Source organism: Magnolia sinica, chromosome 5 (assembly GCF_029962835.1).
Source record: "Magnolia sinica isolate HGM2019 chromosome 5, MsV1, whole genome shotgun sequence".
In the NCBI taxonomy this organism is placed as follows: Eukaryota; Viridiplantae; Streptophyta; class Magnoliopsida; order Magnoliales; family Magnoliaceae; genus Magnolia; species Magnolia sinica.
This window is the reverse complement of record NC_080577.1, coordinates 25,069,118-25,081,860: the sequence shown is the minus strand read 5'-3', so window position 1 is coordinate 25,081,860 and position 12,743 is coordinate 25,069,118. Positions and strand designations below refer to the sequence as shown.

Sequence of the window (12,743 nt, the reverse complement as noted above, 5' to 3'; positions counted from 1 at the left end):
CCCTGCTGGCACATGTGGTGATTGATACATGAGCTTCACTGACACGCGTCTAGTAAAGCTTTTCCGAGACCAAAAAATCCAAACAAGGATACTAAAGTCATTTCCGACCGGACCGGGCACAAGGGACATCCCTTCCCCTCCATCCATCAGCTGAGCCACTTCACTTTTACCGTACATAACAAGAGCCAGTGCGACCCAAAACTAAGGTGTAAGAGTGCAAAATCACGATTAAAATCTCTAGATTCTTTGAGTGTGGCCCACCTGAAATTTGAATCAGGCTGGATTTAGATCGCTTCATCTTAGCATGTGTCACATGATCAACGGGTCAGATGGAGTATAAATAGTGGCCCTAGGAAGATTACAATGGTGGGTTCCCATCCCTACTGTTCTCTGTGGTGTGGCCTACTTGAATTCTGGACCGTTCTGATCGCGGGCTTACGTCCTAGCATGAGGTGTCTAAACTGATGGACGGGGTGGATGTCACGCACGTACATCACGGTAAGCCCACAGAGTTCGGCTGTAACACTCTCTTACCATCCAGCGTCAACCCCCTGTACGCAGGCCCCCCGTACGTCAATACAAATACCATTCGACAACATCCAATCAAACCCTAAAATCTCCGCCTTCAATCCTTCTCCCCCACACTCTCAAGACATCCAAACCGTCCAATCCGCCGCATCTCATCCGTCCAATATATATATATTTTTTCTTTTTTCTCTCTCCTCGTCCTTTGAGCGTGATCAGATAGAAAGATTGGATATTTCTCTCCCAGCCCCAAGTCGCCTTTCCTCGGCCCAAACCCTCGCCCCTTCTCTTTTCTTCAGAGAAGAACCCCGAAGAGAGAGAGAGAGAGAGAGAGATGGATTCAGATCAAGGGAAACTATTCATAGGGGGGATTTCATGGGAGACGTCGGAGGACAATCTGAAGGAGTATTTTGGGAAGTATGGGGAGGTGTTGCAGACGGTTATAATGAAGGATAAGGCGACTGGTAGGCCCAGGGGTTTTGGTTTCGTTGTATTTTCAGATCCCTCCGTTCTTGATCATGTTCTTCAGGACAAGCACACCATTGATGGAAGGACGGTGAGACTTTTCTTCTTCTTCCTTTATTATTATTATTTTTTTGTTATTTTGTTATTTTATTTTTTCGTTCTTTGTTGTGATGTGTTTTGAGATGTTGGGGGGCATCGGGCTTTTTAACTTTTGAGATTGGGATTTGGGGTTCGTTTATTTGGTGGAGATTTTGTGGCACAGTGAGTTCTTAATTTTTTTTTTTTTTTTAATAAAAAATTTAAATTTATTTCTTTTGATTGACGATTATGTGGGGTTTTGTCATTTTCGAGATTTGGGTTTTGATTTGTTGGGATTGTGGATTTGTTATTAGCGGTTTTTATTGTTTTGGTTATTGTTATTGTTGTAATATTCTTTGATACTGTTATGAAGAAAAATGTTTGAAGCCTTAAGAAACAGTTTTTTTTTTTTTTTGGTTTTTGTTTTTCCTCGATGGCTCCCTTGAAATTCTTCATTCTGATGTTCGGGGCCTTGCACCTGTTGCTTCACTCTCTGACCATTGTTACTACGTTACATTCATAGATGATTTCAGTGGTTTGTTTCCTCAAACACAAGAGCGAAGTGCTAAGTGATTTTCGCCTCTTTCGGAATAGTCTGTTACAATTGTTTTTCTTTTTATGGGGGTTTTTTCTTAATTTTTGTTTAACTGTGTTTTTCTTTCTTTTGTTATTGATGATTGACATGATTTATTATTTCCTTTTATTTTAATTGTTTAAGAAATGTTTGGCAGTGTTTTGGTTCCAGTGTTGGAAGGAGAATGTTGGCATTGTATGAAATCTTTTGAAGAGCTTGCATCACTGTTTATGTCGTGATTGCAGTATTATGTTTTGTAATTTGCACTTATATTTCTTGATAACTGTGTGATGATTGTATGCATTTTGCTGGTGCATAATTGCTGCGTTTTTCTTCTTTTCCTTTGATGCATTGGTAGCCATTGTGGATGTTGCGTGGTGGTGTCTGGTTGCCCTTGTATCTCTATCTTGTAGTAGATTTGCTAGTTCAATGAGTCGACATTAATTTTTTGTTTAAGTCAGGCATCTTTAATGGAATCTGCATCTGGAAATGGAGTGTCTTTGCCCCAAGTTGGCATTTGGATGACTTCAAGTGGGACTTGTAGTTATCCAGAAGGTGATTTGGGTGGGCTGCATCCAGTCTGACACAATGTGGGAACACCAGAACACACTCTTTAGTTGATGACAGTAGCATTTTGAATTTTTTAGTATTTTGTGAATGTGAATTCTTTGTGATTTTTGAATTTCCAGATTGCAGGGTGTATGGTTCCTGTTATATCTGAAGCTTGTAGGCTTTCCTGTAGGTGAATGAGGGGGCTGTAATTGAGATAAATTAGATGATGGTGTAGTTCTGGAATAAAGTTTCTTTTCCCCCATTGTCTGGTTGTAAAGACAGTTGCCTCTGAATGCAGGAGCCTGAATTCAAATGCTAGTACAATCTTCTCAATCTATCTGTAACCAAAAAACCCAAGATTTTGAGTAATAACCAGGAAATCTAAGCGCTCTAGTTTTATTTGTTCTTGGGAAGAGTGAACTGCTTCCATTGATACGAACACGATGTCCCTGTTTCTGAAATAATTTTCAGAAAAAACTGCAGATGTTTATTGGTATTGACTGCCATTTTGCAATGCCGAATTGCATTTGTAAAAGAGTGATGTAATGCTGACAGCATGTGGAAGTCCAGTGTTTGAAATGTCGGTGGCGCATTACGTATCGCATCTTTGGGATACAGATGCGTATTGGTTATCGCACGGGATATATCCTTTGTATTAGGTAATTTATCCACTTTTTGGGATACATGGGGAAACGTTGGGAAAATGGTTGATTTTTTCAATGAAACTTCAGTGATTGTTAAAAAAGACCTTAATACACACTTTTAAATCATAACATCTCAAAAAAGAAGTTCACATAATAGGTTTCCTTTGTATAGGGTCCTAAACTATACGCGGACTGACTGAAATAATGCAAATATATTCAAATTGAATGCATAACATTTAGAGTGTATGGGATGATCATTTCATCAAATACTCTTAAATACTTAGAAATTAGTCTCAATTGATAGCTGATTGAAGGGAAATTTCGAAAAAAGAATCTAATTTTTTAATAAATTTTAATTAAAATGTTTTTTATTTTAAAAAAATCACAAGGACTTAACAAATCCGTTTATCAACCCTCATACATGCTTGATTTCATGTTTGGAGTGCAACATTGCAGGCAATTTGGGAGAAATTGGGAAAATTTTGATTTTTTTCCAAAATTTTCCAAATCAGACTACCTACAATCAAATTTCAAAATTAGAGTGTATGTGAATGATCATTTCATCAAATACTCCTGAATACTTAGAAATTAGTCTCAATTAACAACTGGTTGTAGGAAAATTTTGAAAAAAATGGAGAACATGTATAGCCAATGGATATCGAAATCAAGGCTCCAACTCCATGATTTTTCATGCAAAACATGAAGAACCAATGGAATTGTAACCATTTGACACTGATTGAACATAATTTCAACAAAAAAGAGATCGAAAATTGTAAATGCTCACCGGATCGAACACGTGGGATATATTGGTACTACTTCTCAGTTTCGTATTGCACAGGTGGGATACAAGATATATCGTGGGATATATCGGCTGATATTGTCGATATTTAAACCATTGGAACCAGTACTCAAACATTCAGAATATATTTTTTGGAAGATAAACATTTATTAATCAACCAAAAACGCCACCTGTTGGGGAAAAGCAAGCATGACAGCGTCAGATCTGCTAGAAAAGATCTAGCCAATCCAAATCATGCGGAAAAAGCCCACAGCCCAGACCAAAAAAAAAGTTCACAGCTGGGCTGAGAGGGAAAAACAAAAGAGAATCCCACTGCCTAAGCCAATCAAAGAAAGATAATAGCCCACAGCTGGGCCAAGCAAACCAACGTTTAAGTCCACAGCCTGGGCCAGTCAAACCAATCTAAAAGCCTACATCCTTGGCGAAGCAAACTAGCAGAGAAACCAAGGCACTTTATGCAAGAAAAACAACCAATGTCCCCCAACATTCAGAATATCTGTTGCACTTCAGTTCAGTAAAGATACCCATTTTAGTTTCAAGGTTCTGTTCCTCTATATTGTGAAACACATGCTTCCAATGAATGCACATTGATTTTTGTGGTGCAAATTGGATGTGTTCCATCTCTCTTCCATGGACTTTGAAATTTGTCATATGTATAATTAGTTTGATGTTTAAATTTCTAGCACTTGATTATCTTGTGGTGCTTTCAATTACTCTTGTATTTGTTTCATTTCCTTTTAGTGCAAGAGATTCCAGGTGTGGTGGGTTTATTCCTCTTGGTTTGCATTAATTCCTTACATTATAGAAAAGAGAAAAACTTTGATACCCTGACAGTGTGATGGATGATACACAAGCACTTAGAAATTACTTTGAAATTGCATACATGCCTTTCCGAGTAATTCAATTAAACCGTCCAAATTTGAATACGGGTTTATATGTAAGATGAACCCAGAATTATGCTTAGTCTACTATCTGATTAACATATTGGCGGACTTTTATTGGACGGTTAAAAATGAAAAATATCCAATGGAAATTCTAGAAAAAGAAAAATATCCAATGGTCTTATTTGAGCAAAGAATTGTCTATGAATATAGGTTAGGGTAGTTCAAATATTTGTTTTTTGGACTGTAACTTAGTGACAGTGGGCTCCACAATTCAGTCACTCTAATTTGAGTTAGTATATGACATAAGTGCTTGTGTATCAAGCACCATACACAACCAGAGTATCAAATATCTCCCTTTTGTTTGAAACATAACTGAAGATTTCATTGAAAAGGCGCTGAGATAGCGCCAAAAAAGCAAAAACAGCAAAAGGAAAACAGAGAACAAAGGGAGAGCAAAAAAACCAAACTAACTCAAACGACCCATGGCCGCACCCCATTATAACACAATATCCCTCACATGATTAGCAACCCAATCCACACTACCACAAGTGTTATGGAAACTTCTCCCGTTCCTTTCGCCCCAAATTGCCCATAAACCGGCAAGAAGATAGAGTCTCCATTACGCGTGAGAATTCTTGCCAAGGGCCACTCCGTGCTAGGTAGAGAGGACATCACCAATATCATAAGGCATAGACCATGCTAGGCTGAATCTCGCAAGAAGAGAGGCCCAAACTTTGCTAGCAAAGGAGCAATGAATGAGGAGATGGTTCACTGTCTCTGCACTGGACATACAGAGAAGGCAAATATTTGGAATAGTCATGGATCCCTTTTGCAGGTTGTCAATGGTAAGGATTCTCTTTCTTCCCGCTAGCCAAGCAAGAGCCTCGATTTTCAGAGGGGCTCTATAATGCCAAACCTGAGAAGTGTTCACAAACCAACCCCCTCCCCCCCCCCAAATGAGCTGGGGAATGGGATGAACGACGTGGATTAGACCCATACTTCAAGGTGGGGCCTACATGAGCGGCCCTCCCCAAAGCTTGTTGTATCACGCTAATATTTTTTGTTTTCAGTTCACGTCCAGCGTCCCTGGACGCTGGACGGTTTGGGCACACAACATATATTTAAGGTGGGCCCCACCTATAGATGAGATGTCCAGGTGGGCCACCAAAAGGCTGGGTGGTGTGGATAAGACATACATCAAGATGGGGTTCATCTGGATGGATGACCACATCATCACACCAAAAATAATGAGAGAGAGAGAGAGAGAGAGAGAGAGAGAGAGAGAGAGAGAGACGCGTGATGGAGGGACCCCGACAGTATGGGCCCTCCCATACATCACAACATAAATCAAGTGGGTCCCATTACATGTGGGCCCACCGATCAAAATCAACGGTGGAGATCCTTTCTCCACCAAAATGTAAGGTCTAGATGACCCTATTCATGCAAGGAAACTAAACATCATGATGGGGTTCATGGAAAATGGCCCCATCATGGAATGATCATGAGGATCAAGGTGGGCCGTTGGTCACATCTAGGGTCCAAAGTGAGATCCATACCATCAATCGGTAGGCCTTACTTGGCCCATCATCAAAGCATTAAATCTAGGCCTATAAAGCACCCACCGTTTGATCTTCTTGGTCCGATGGAACGCCAATCTTCTTGTGTCTCACTTTGATGAAAGATGATGAGAAATGAAGGGTTAAGATGATGGATTTTGGGATGGGAAGTGGGCCACACACACACTTCTCTCCTTGGAAGAGCTTGGATGTCCACCATTTTTTGTTGCTCGTAAATTGTGAAGAGAGAGAGAGAGAAGGGATGGTTGTAAGAGAGGTGATGGATGTGAGTGATGGATATGAGGTGATAGTTGTACTTGACATGTATGGGTGTGTAAGAGAGAGAGAGGGAGAGAGTTGACTTTGGGGTTGCTCTTGTACTTGACATGAGGTGATTGATTGATTGATGGGACATGATGTAGAGATTCTCTTGGGATTGCAAACGCGTGGTGTTTTCCTCGAACTGAACGCGGGCCCACAATTCCTGGCCAAGGTATCGAATCAGTGTGCAAGACGCGACATCGGAACCGCGGCGACGGTGCGGTCGCAATGATACAAGTCTCGGATTGAGCAGACTCAGATTTACGGGATACAACTTAGGGTCGCTCGCAAACGTCGATTATAGGTCACAGGTTGCCGGAATTCGACGTGAAGGATCGCGGGAGTCTACGGAACAGTACGAATTAGGATACGAGCCTCACAGCTCTCCCCTCCTAATAAAAATTTCGTCATCGAAATTTAAAACAGAACACGACCAATACAGAGCTCACCAAGGGGGAAAATCCTATCAGAACACAACATCCCAACATAGTCAAACACCTAAGAGATGGGGTTAATGACTTAACGCACACGAATCTCAGCCTCATGCTCCTAAGACGCTTCATCAACACTACGATGACCTCGCTGAACCTCGGATCTCAGATTAAAAACGATCAAAACTGGAATACTATGCAGCCTCATAATCTCAACGGTGGGGAGCTATATCAGAAAATCTCTAAGTTATTCAAACTCGGGGATCTAACCATTCTAAGTTCTCAACAGTCATAGAGTGAAGGGTAGTTATTAGCAGATATGTGATGTTATCTTCAGGTATTCCCAAGTCATGCTCTGATACCATCTTCTGTCACGCCTCAAACTCGGAAACCGGGCTCACAAAATTCCTGATCACTGAATCCGATGCCGACAGCCTCCGTGGTACCCCATTCTCGGCTCCCAGCGTGCATGCGCCAGATTCCGATCCTGGGGTCCTATAAGGAGGATTTTCCAGCATACATTTATCTTGTAATAAGCATAACTACAAGTTTACCCAAATTACAAAGGCAACATCATCATCACATATCCACTAATATTAAACATTTGAATACAGTGCTAAAAGGGAAATATATATATCAAAATCAAAGCTCCAGAAGACCGCTGTACACTCCATGCTCAATGCTGCTGCAACATAATGCCACCTGCACACATCTATCGTGCATAGGCTTATAGAAAGCTTAGAGGGTGGTGAAAGTGTGTGCACAAGATAAGTGCCAAATATTCAATGCAATACAATGTCAGAAATATTGGCAAGATCATGAATCATACGATAATAGAGTAAGCGAAAATACTGGCAAGTCCATAAGTCATACAATATCAGAGTACGCAATACAGATTAACTATGCAAATGAGGAGTCATAGAAACCCAAATATCAGATGCCGAGGGTACAATGCAATATATAAATCTTGCTAAGTCCGTCTAGGCTATATAAGTACAGAAAACATAACAATCCAAAATGCCATATGCTTGCGGATGCAATATGCGATGCGAATGAAATGACCAAGCTGGAGTGTGAGGTCGGGATGACAGTACATAATATCACAGGCTACGGGATCCATCACAAGGGACTTCTATCCAAACCAGTCCCATACCTAAATTTGGATAGTTAGACTCAATGTGGTAAACTCCTGATCTTAGGTTAGTCGCGCGCCCAACCGAAATCCTGGCCATGCGAAGGTACACGTAACAAATAGTTGTGCACCACCAGCCCGAGTGGATAGTGAATGAATGAATGAATGAGTATGCAATTCTTGCTCAATAAGTCCACATATCAGTAAGGTTCCTCTCTGGGATCATCACCGGGGTCTAGTACACTCCACACTGACTGCTGCCTCCCTAGCCACACAGCCCAGCGAGTGGAAGAGACCACACTATCCACCTAACCAGTAGTCTGCCGATATCTGCCCGGCTCATCGATAGCAGACTCATTTGCGAGCTAGTTAAACTCAGCCTAGCTTACAGCTCCCTCACTTGGGCGGATAAGGCCACACCCCCTCCCAACCGACCACGACACAATGGGAGACGCGGCCTACTGGTATTCGGCACTCGGGCGCTCATGTATCCACTTGGTCTAGACGTTGGGGCGTCTCCTGGCCTCGGAGGTTTAGGGACTTTCACCTACGGACATCCAAAGTGCCCAAATGCTCGAACCAAACATTTTCGGTGTCCAATGTAGCCATCCACGATGTGTTTATAATTAACACATCATATTCTATGATTAAAATAGCAAACCATTTATTAAAAAATGATTTTTCGAATTAAAAAAAAGGGCTGAAATTAGTACGTAAATAGAAAAAATATAAAAAAAATATAAAATGACACGACAAATTTGTAAAATGCACATTAACATGTTCTACTATAATTAACACATCATATTCTATGATTAAAACAGCAAACCATTCATTAAAAAATGATTTTTTGAATTTTAAAAAAAAAGGGCTGAAATTAGTGCGTAAATAGAAAAATATAAAAAAATATAAAATGACACCACAAATCTGTAAAATGCACATTAACATGTTCTACTATGATTAACACATCATATTCTATGATTAAAATAGCAAACCATTTATTAAAAAATGATTTTTCGAATTTAAAAAAAAGGGCCGAAATTAGTGCGTAAATAGAAAAAAATATAAAAATATATAAAATGACACCACAAATCTGTAAAATGCACATTAACATGTTCTACTATAATTAACATATCATATTCTATGATTAAAATAGCAAACCATTCATTAAAAAATGATTTTTCGAATTTTTTAAAAAAGGGACAAAATTAGTGCGTAAATAGAAAAAAATATAAAATGACACCACAAATATGTAAAATGCACATTAACATGTTCTACTATGATTAACACATCATATTTTATGATTAAAACGGCAAAACATACAATAAAAAGTATAAATACCTATTTTTGATGAATTTACGAAAAATGGCCCACGCCCCATGGAGCTTTGATTCAAGAAAATCTGTAATATAATGTGTTTTTATCTCAAATACCAATCCAAGATTGGTCGAAAATAGTAATAGAAGGATTGAGTAAGAGTTTGGAAGCAAGTGGTTTCAAAAAACTGAAAAAGCAGAGCTTAAAAAGAAAAAAAAACTGACCGTTACGGCCTAGCCATTATGGGGCAATAACGGCTGTTACGCCCCGTAACGGCCGTTACGTTACAAAATCGGGGGGTCGCCTGTTATGCCCCCATATCGCGTAACGGGTACGACCGTTACCGTTATGTATTGGCCGCTACGGCCGATACGTAACGGATTCGGGACACCCTGTGCTCCGTAGAGGGAAGATTCCTAGGTCCACCATCCACCAATTGAACAACCATATTTGCTAGCAATAACCTCACTCCGAAGAGCTCCCACCTCTGTACCGAAATGCTACCACCATTCGCCTAAAAGGGCTTCATTCATTAGCTCCAAGGTGCAGATGTTAGCACCACCTTTGTTGTAAGGTTTGCACACTTCATCCCAAGTCAAAAAGGTGGTACCTATTCTTCTTGGCTAAATCCCCCCAAAGAAAATCCTGCCTAAGCTTATCGATGTGATTAAGAGCCACCTTCGGACACTTAAACAGCGACATCAAATATCTCCCTATAGAGAAATCATGAAACAATATTTTTTTTTTGGGATGTATTCTCAAAATTTCATTGTCCATTTCATTGCATGTCTATGAAATATATGAAATTCTGCATTAGTTTCTGTTGTCTTTTTTTTTTTTTTGTTCCTCTTTTCCCCCAGTGTAATCTCTGCTTTGGTTGTTCAGGTGGAGGCTAAAAGGGCTTTGTCAAGAGAAGAACAGCACACCTCTCGATCTGGAAACCCCAATGCAGGGAGAAATGTTCCAGGTGGTGGCAATATTAAGACCAAGAAGATATTCGTTGGAGGGCTACCTCCCACTTTAACAGAAGAAGGATTCCGTCAATATTTTGAGAATTACGGCCATGTAACTGATGTAGTAGTAATGTATGATCAGACCACCCAACGTCCTCGTGGATTCGGTTTTATCTCCTTTGATACTGAGGATGCTGTAGATAGAGTTCTACACAAGTCCTTCCATGAGTTGAATGGAAAACTTGTGGAAGTCAAACGTGCTCTTCCAAAAGATGCAAATCCTGGCAGTGGTGGCCGCTCTACTGGTAGTGGGGGCTATCAGGGCTATGGTGGTTCTGGTGTCAACACCAGCTCATATGATGGTAATGCTAATAGGTACATGCAGCCTCAGGCGTCTGGAGGTGGTTTTCCGGCATATGGTTCTTCCGCCTATGGTACACCTGGCTATGGATATGGTGCAGCAAGTAATGGCGTTGGTTATGGTGGTTATGGCGTTGGTGGCTATGGTAGTGCTAATGCTGGGTATGGAGGCCCTGCCGGGGCCTATGGAAATGCTCCTAATCCGGGTTATGTTAGTGGCCCACCTGGTGCCCCAAGAAGCCCATGGAACAATCAAGCTTCTTCTGGATATGGTTCTGCTGGCTATGGTGCAAATACAGGGTATGGAGCTGCAGGTTGGAATGGTCCTGGTTCAGCTGTTGCTGGTAGTGCTGGGACTGTTCCTGCACAATCAGGCCAATCTCCAGGTGGGGCCACGGGTTATGGGAACCAGGGATACGGCTATGGTGGTTATGGTGGGAACGAGGGGTATGCTAATCCTAGCAGCTATGGTGCTGTAGGGGGGCGTGCTTCAAGCACCCCAAATGCTAATGCTGGTGGTGGTGGGGGAGACCAACAGGGGGCAGGTACTGGTTACATGGGCAGTGGCTATGGTGATGCCAATGGGAATTCTGGCTATATGAACGCAGGATGGAGGGGTGATGGCTATGGTGCCGCCCAGGCAAATGGTGGTTATGGTGGTGGCTACGGAGGTGCTCAGTCCAGGCAGGCTCAACAGTAGTGAAATGCAGCTGCTTGCGACGTCAACTGGGTATTTCTTATTTTGAGGAATCTTCCTTTTCTTACTCCCGAAATCTGGTTCGGATCGTTGTCTCGCTCGTGGAGGGATAGCTTGTGCAGATGAAAGCGGATTTTGGGACTGGTTGGATTGCTTGAATCCCAGTAGTTAGCAGTGGTAGCTATTTTTCTAGTATATAATGAGTAGTTCTGAGGAATAGCACATACCTCTCTCTAGTTTTTGTCTTGAAGTGCAGTTTGTTATGTTTGGCTTGTTTACTTGCGCCTGCTTTAGCTATATTCTGGAGCCTTTTCCTCATCTCTAGTGTTAAAGCTAGAGTAGCTCGTATTAGACTATTTACCTTGTGTGCTTGGATACTTATGTTGTTTTTTTTTTTCTAAATAATATGGCATTAAGCATTCTGATATCTAAGGAGGGGACCTGGCGATGCTACTTCATAAATTTCGTAATTAGAACTTGTGCTTGATACTATCTCGGTAGCTTTTCTGCTATATGGTATAGAATAGACTGGATGGAGCTAGGCAAGCTTGGGTTGAATGATAGTCACAGCGTAGGGATAATCATAGTAGTAGTTGAGATATTTGTCAATGGCATAATTGTTTTCCCCCTGTATTTGGCCTTTTGTACAGGAGATGCCGCTTTCTAGATTGGAATCAGATGTATACCCGCGCCAATTTTGAAGTTTTTAAATGGGGGCGGGCATGAAAAACTGTTGGAGGGATCTGATTCATTCGATTGCTAACCGAGGCCATGGGGGGGAATGCTGCTGAACTCAAGATACTCTGAGCCCAGTTCATGTTCTTTTGGTTGGTATGGTTGCTTGTGTTCCACCTGCATGGTATGTCAGACAGTTGTATGCAGGAGTTATTTTGTCATCTGTTCATTAGCAATTGACTATCCGGGAAAAAAAAATGTCATCTGTTCATTTGGAGATTTATCTGTTGCTTTTTTATTAAGCCTGCAAAAACAAACTATATCCTGAGACGTGTTCATTAGAAAATTTTAGAAGTAATCCTGTTGGCGCATAACTGAATAGATATGCTTTTTAGGTTCTTTTAATTACATAATTGTAGTTTGAGTTTTGATGAGATTGGTGTGTTTCTTTGATATCATTAGGACTCGGCTTTCAACCATGTTCTTTTTGCCCACCTTTTTAACTACAGCTCAAAGAAGTCGTTTTAACTACAGTTCAAAGTGAAGCTGTTTCTTGTGAAATTTGAAGCCGTTTTCCATCCTAGCTGCATATTGGAGGAGACAATTCCTTATGAGCAACCCAGTCATACCAATAGCTAGAGTTTTAGGCGTATATTTAGTTGTAGCTAAAGACGATTATTTAAACTGCCAACCCAGTTAAAGAGTGCTAGCCGGAGTTCAAGCTGTCCGTTCAGTCGTAGTTTCAATAGATGGTTGGTCATGATAATTACATAGCTATTACTG

General features: G+C 40.9%; 1 protein-coding gene across 3 annotated transcripts; it reads left to right on the top strand.

Moving 5' to 3' along the window:
- The first annotated feature begins 630 nt into the window (after positions 1-630).
- LOC131245802 (heterogeneous nuclear ribonucleoprotein 1-like) lies at positions 631-12,394 on the top strand. 3 transcript variants are annotated; one of them, XR_009170992.1, is made up of 3 exons: positions 631-1,081; positions 10,161-11,429; positions 11,936-12,394. XR_009170992.1 is itself a non-coding variant. In XM_058245507.1 (2 exons), exons 1-2 carry the CDS (start codon positions 860-862, stop codon positions 11,286-11,288), a joined length of 1,350 nt encoding a protein of 449 aa, XP_058101490.1. In that variant the 5' UTR covers positions 631-859; the 3' UTR covers positions 11,289-11,712. The 3 variants fall into 3 exon arrangements, 1 of the variants encoding a protein (XP_058101490.1); XR_009170991.1 differs by having other exon boundaries at positions 10,161-11,462; XM_058245507.1 differs by lacking the exon at positions 11,936-12,394 and having other exon boundaries at positions 10,161-11,712.
- The last annotated feature ends 349 nt before the right edge of the window (positions 12,395-12,743 follow it).

What these genes read in the sequence shown, in the direction of transcription:
- LOC131245802 (XM_058245507.1), top strand. Translation starts at nt 860, where the DNA reads ATGGATTCAGATCAAGGGAAACTATTCATAGGGGGGATTTCATGGGAG. An exon ending in ACACCATTGATGGAAGGACG is followed by an intron (nt 1,082 to 10,160) that starts GTGAGACTTTTC and finishes TTGGTTGTTCAG; the next exon opens with GTGGAGGCTAAAAGGGCTTT.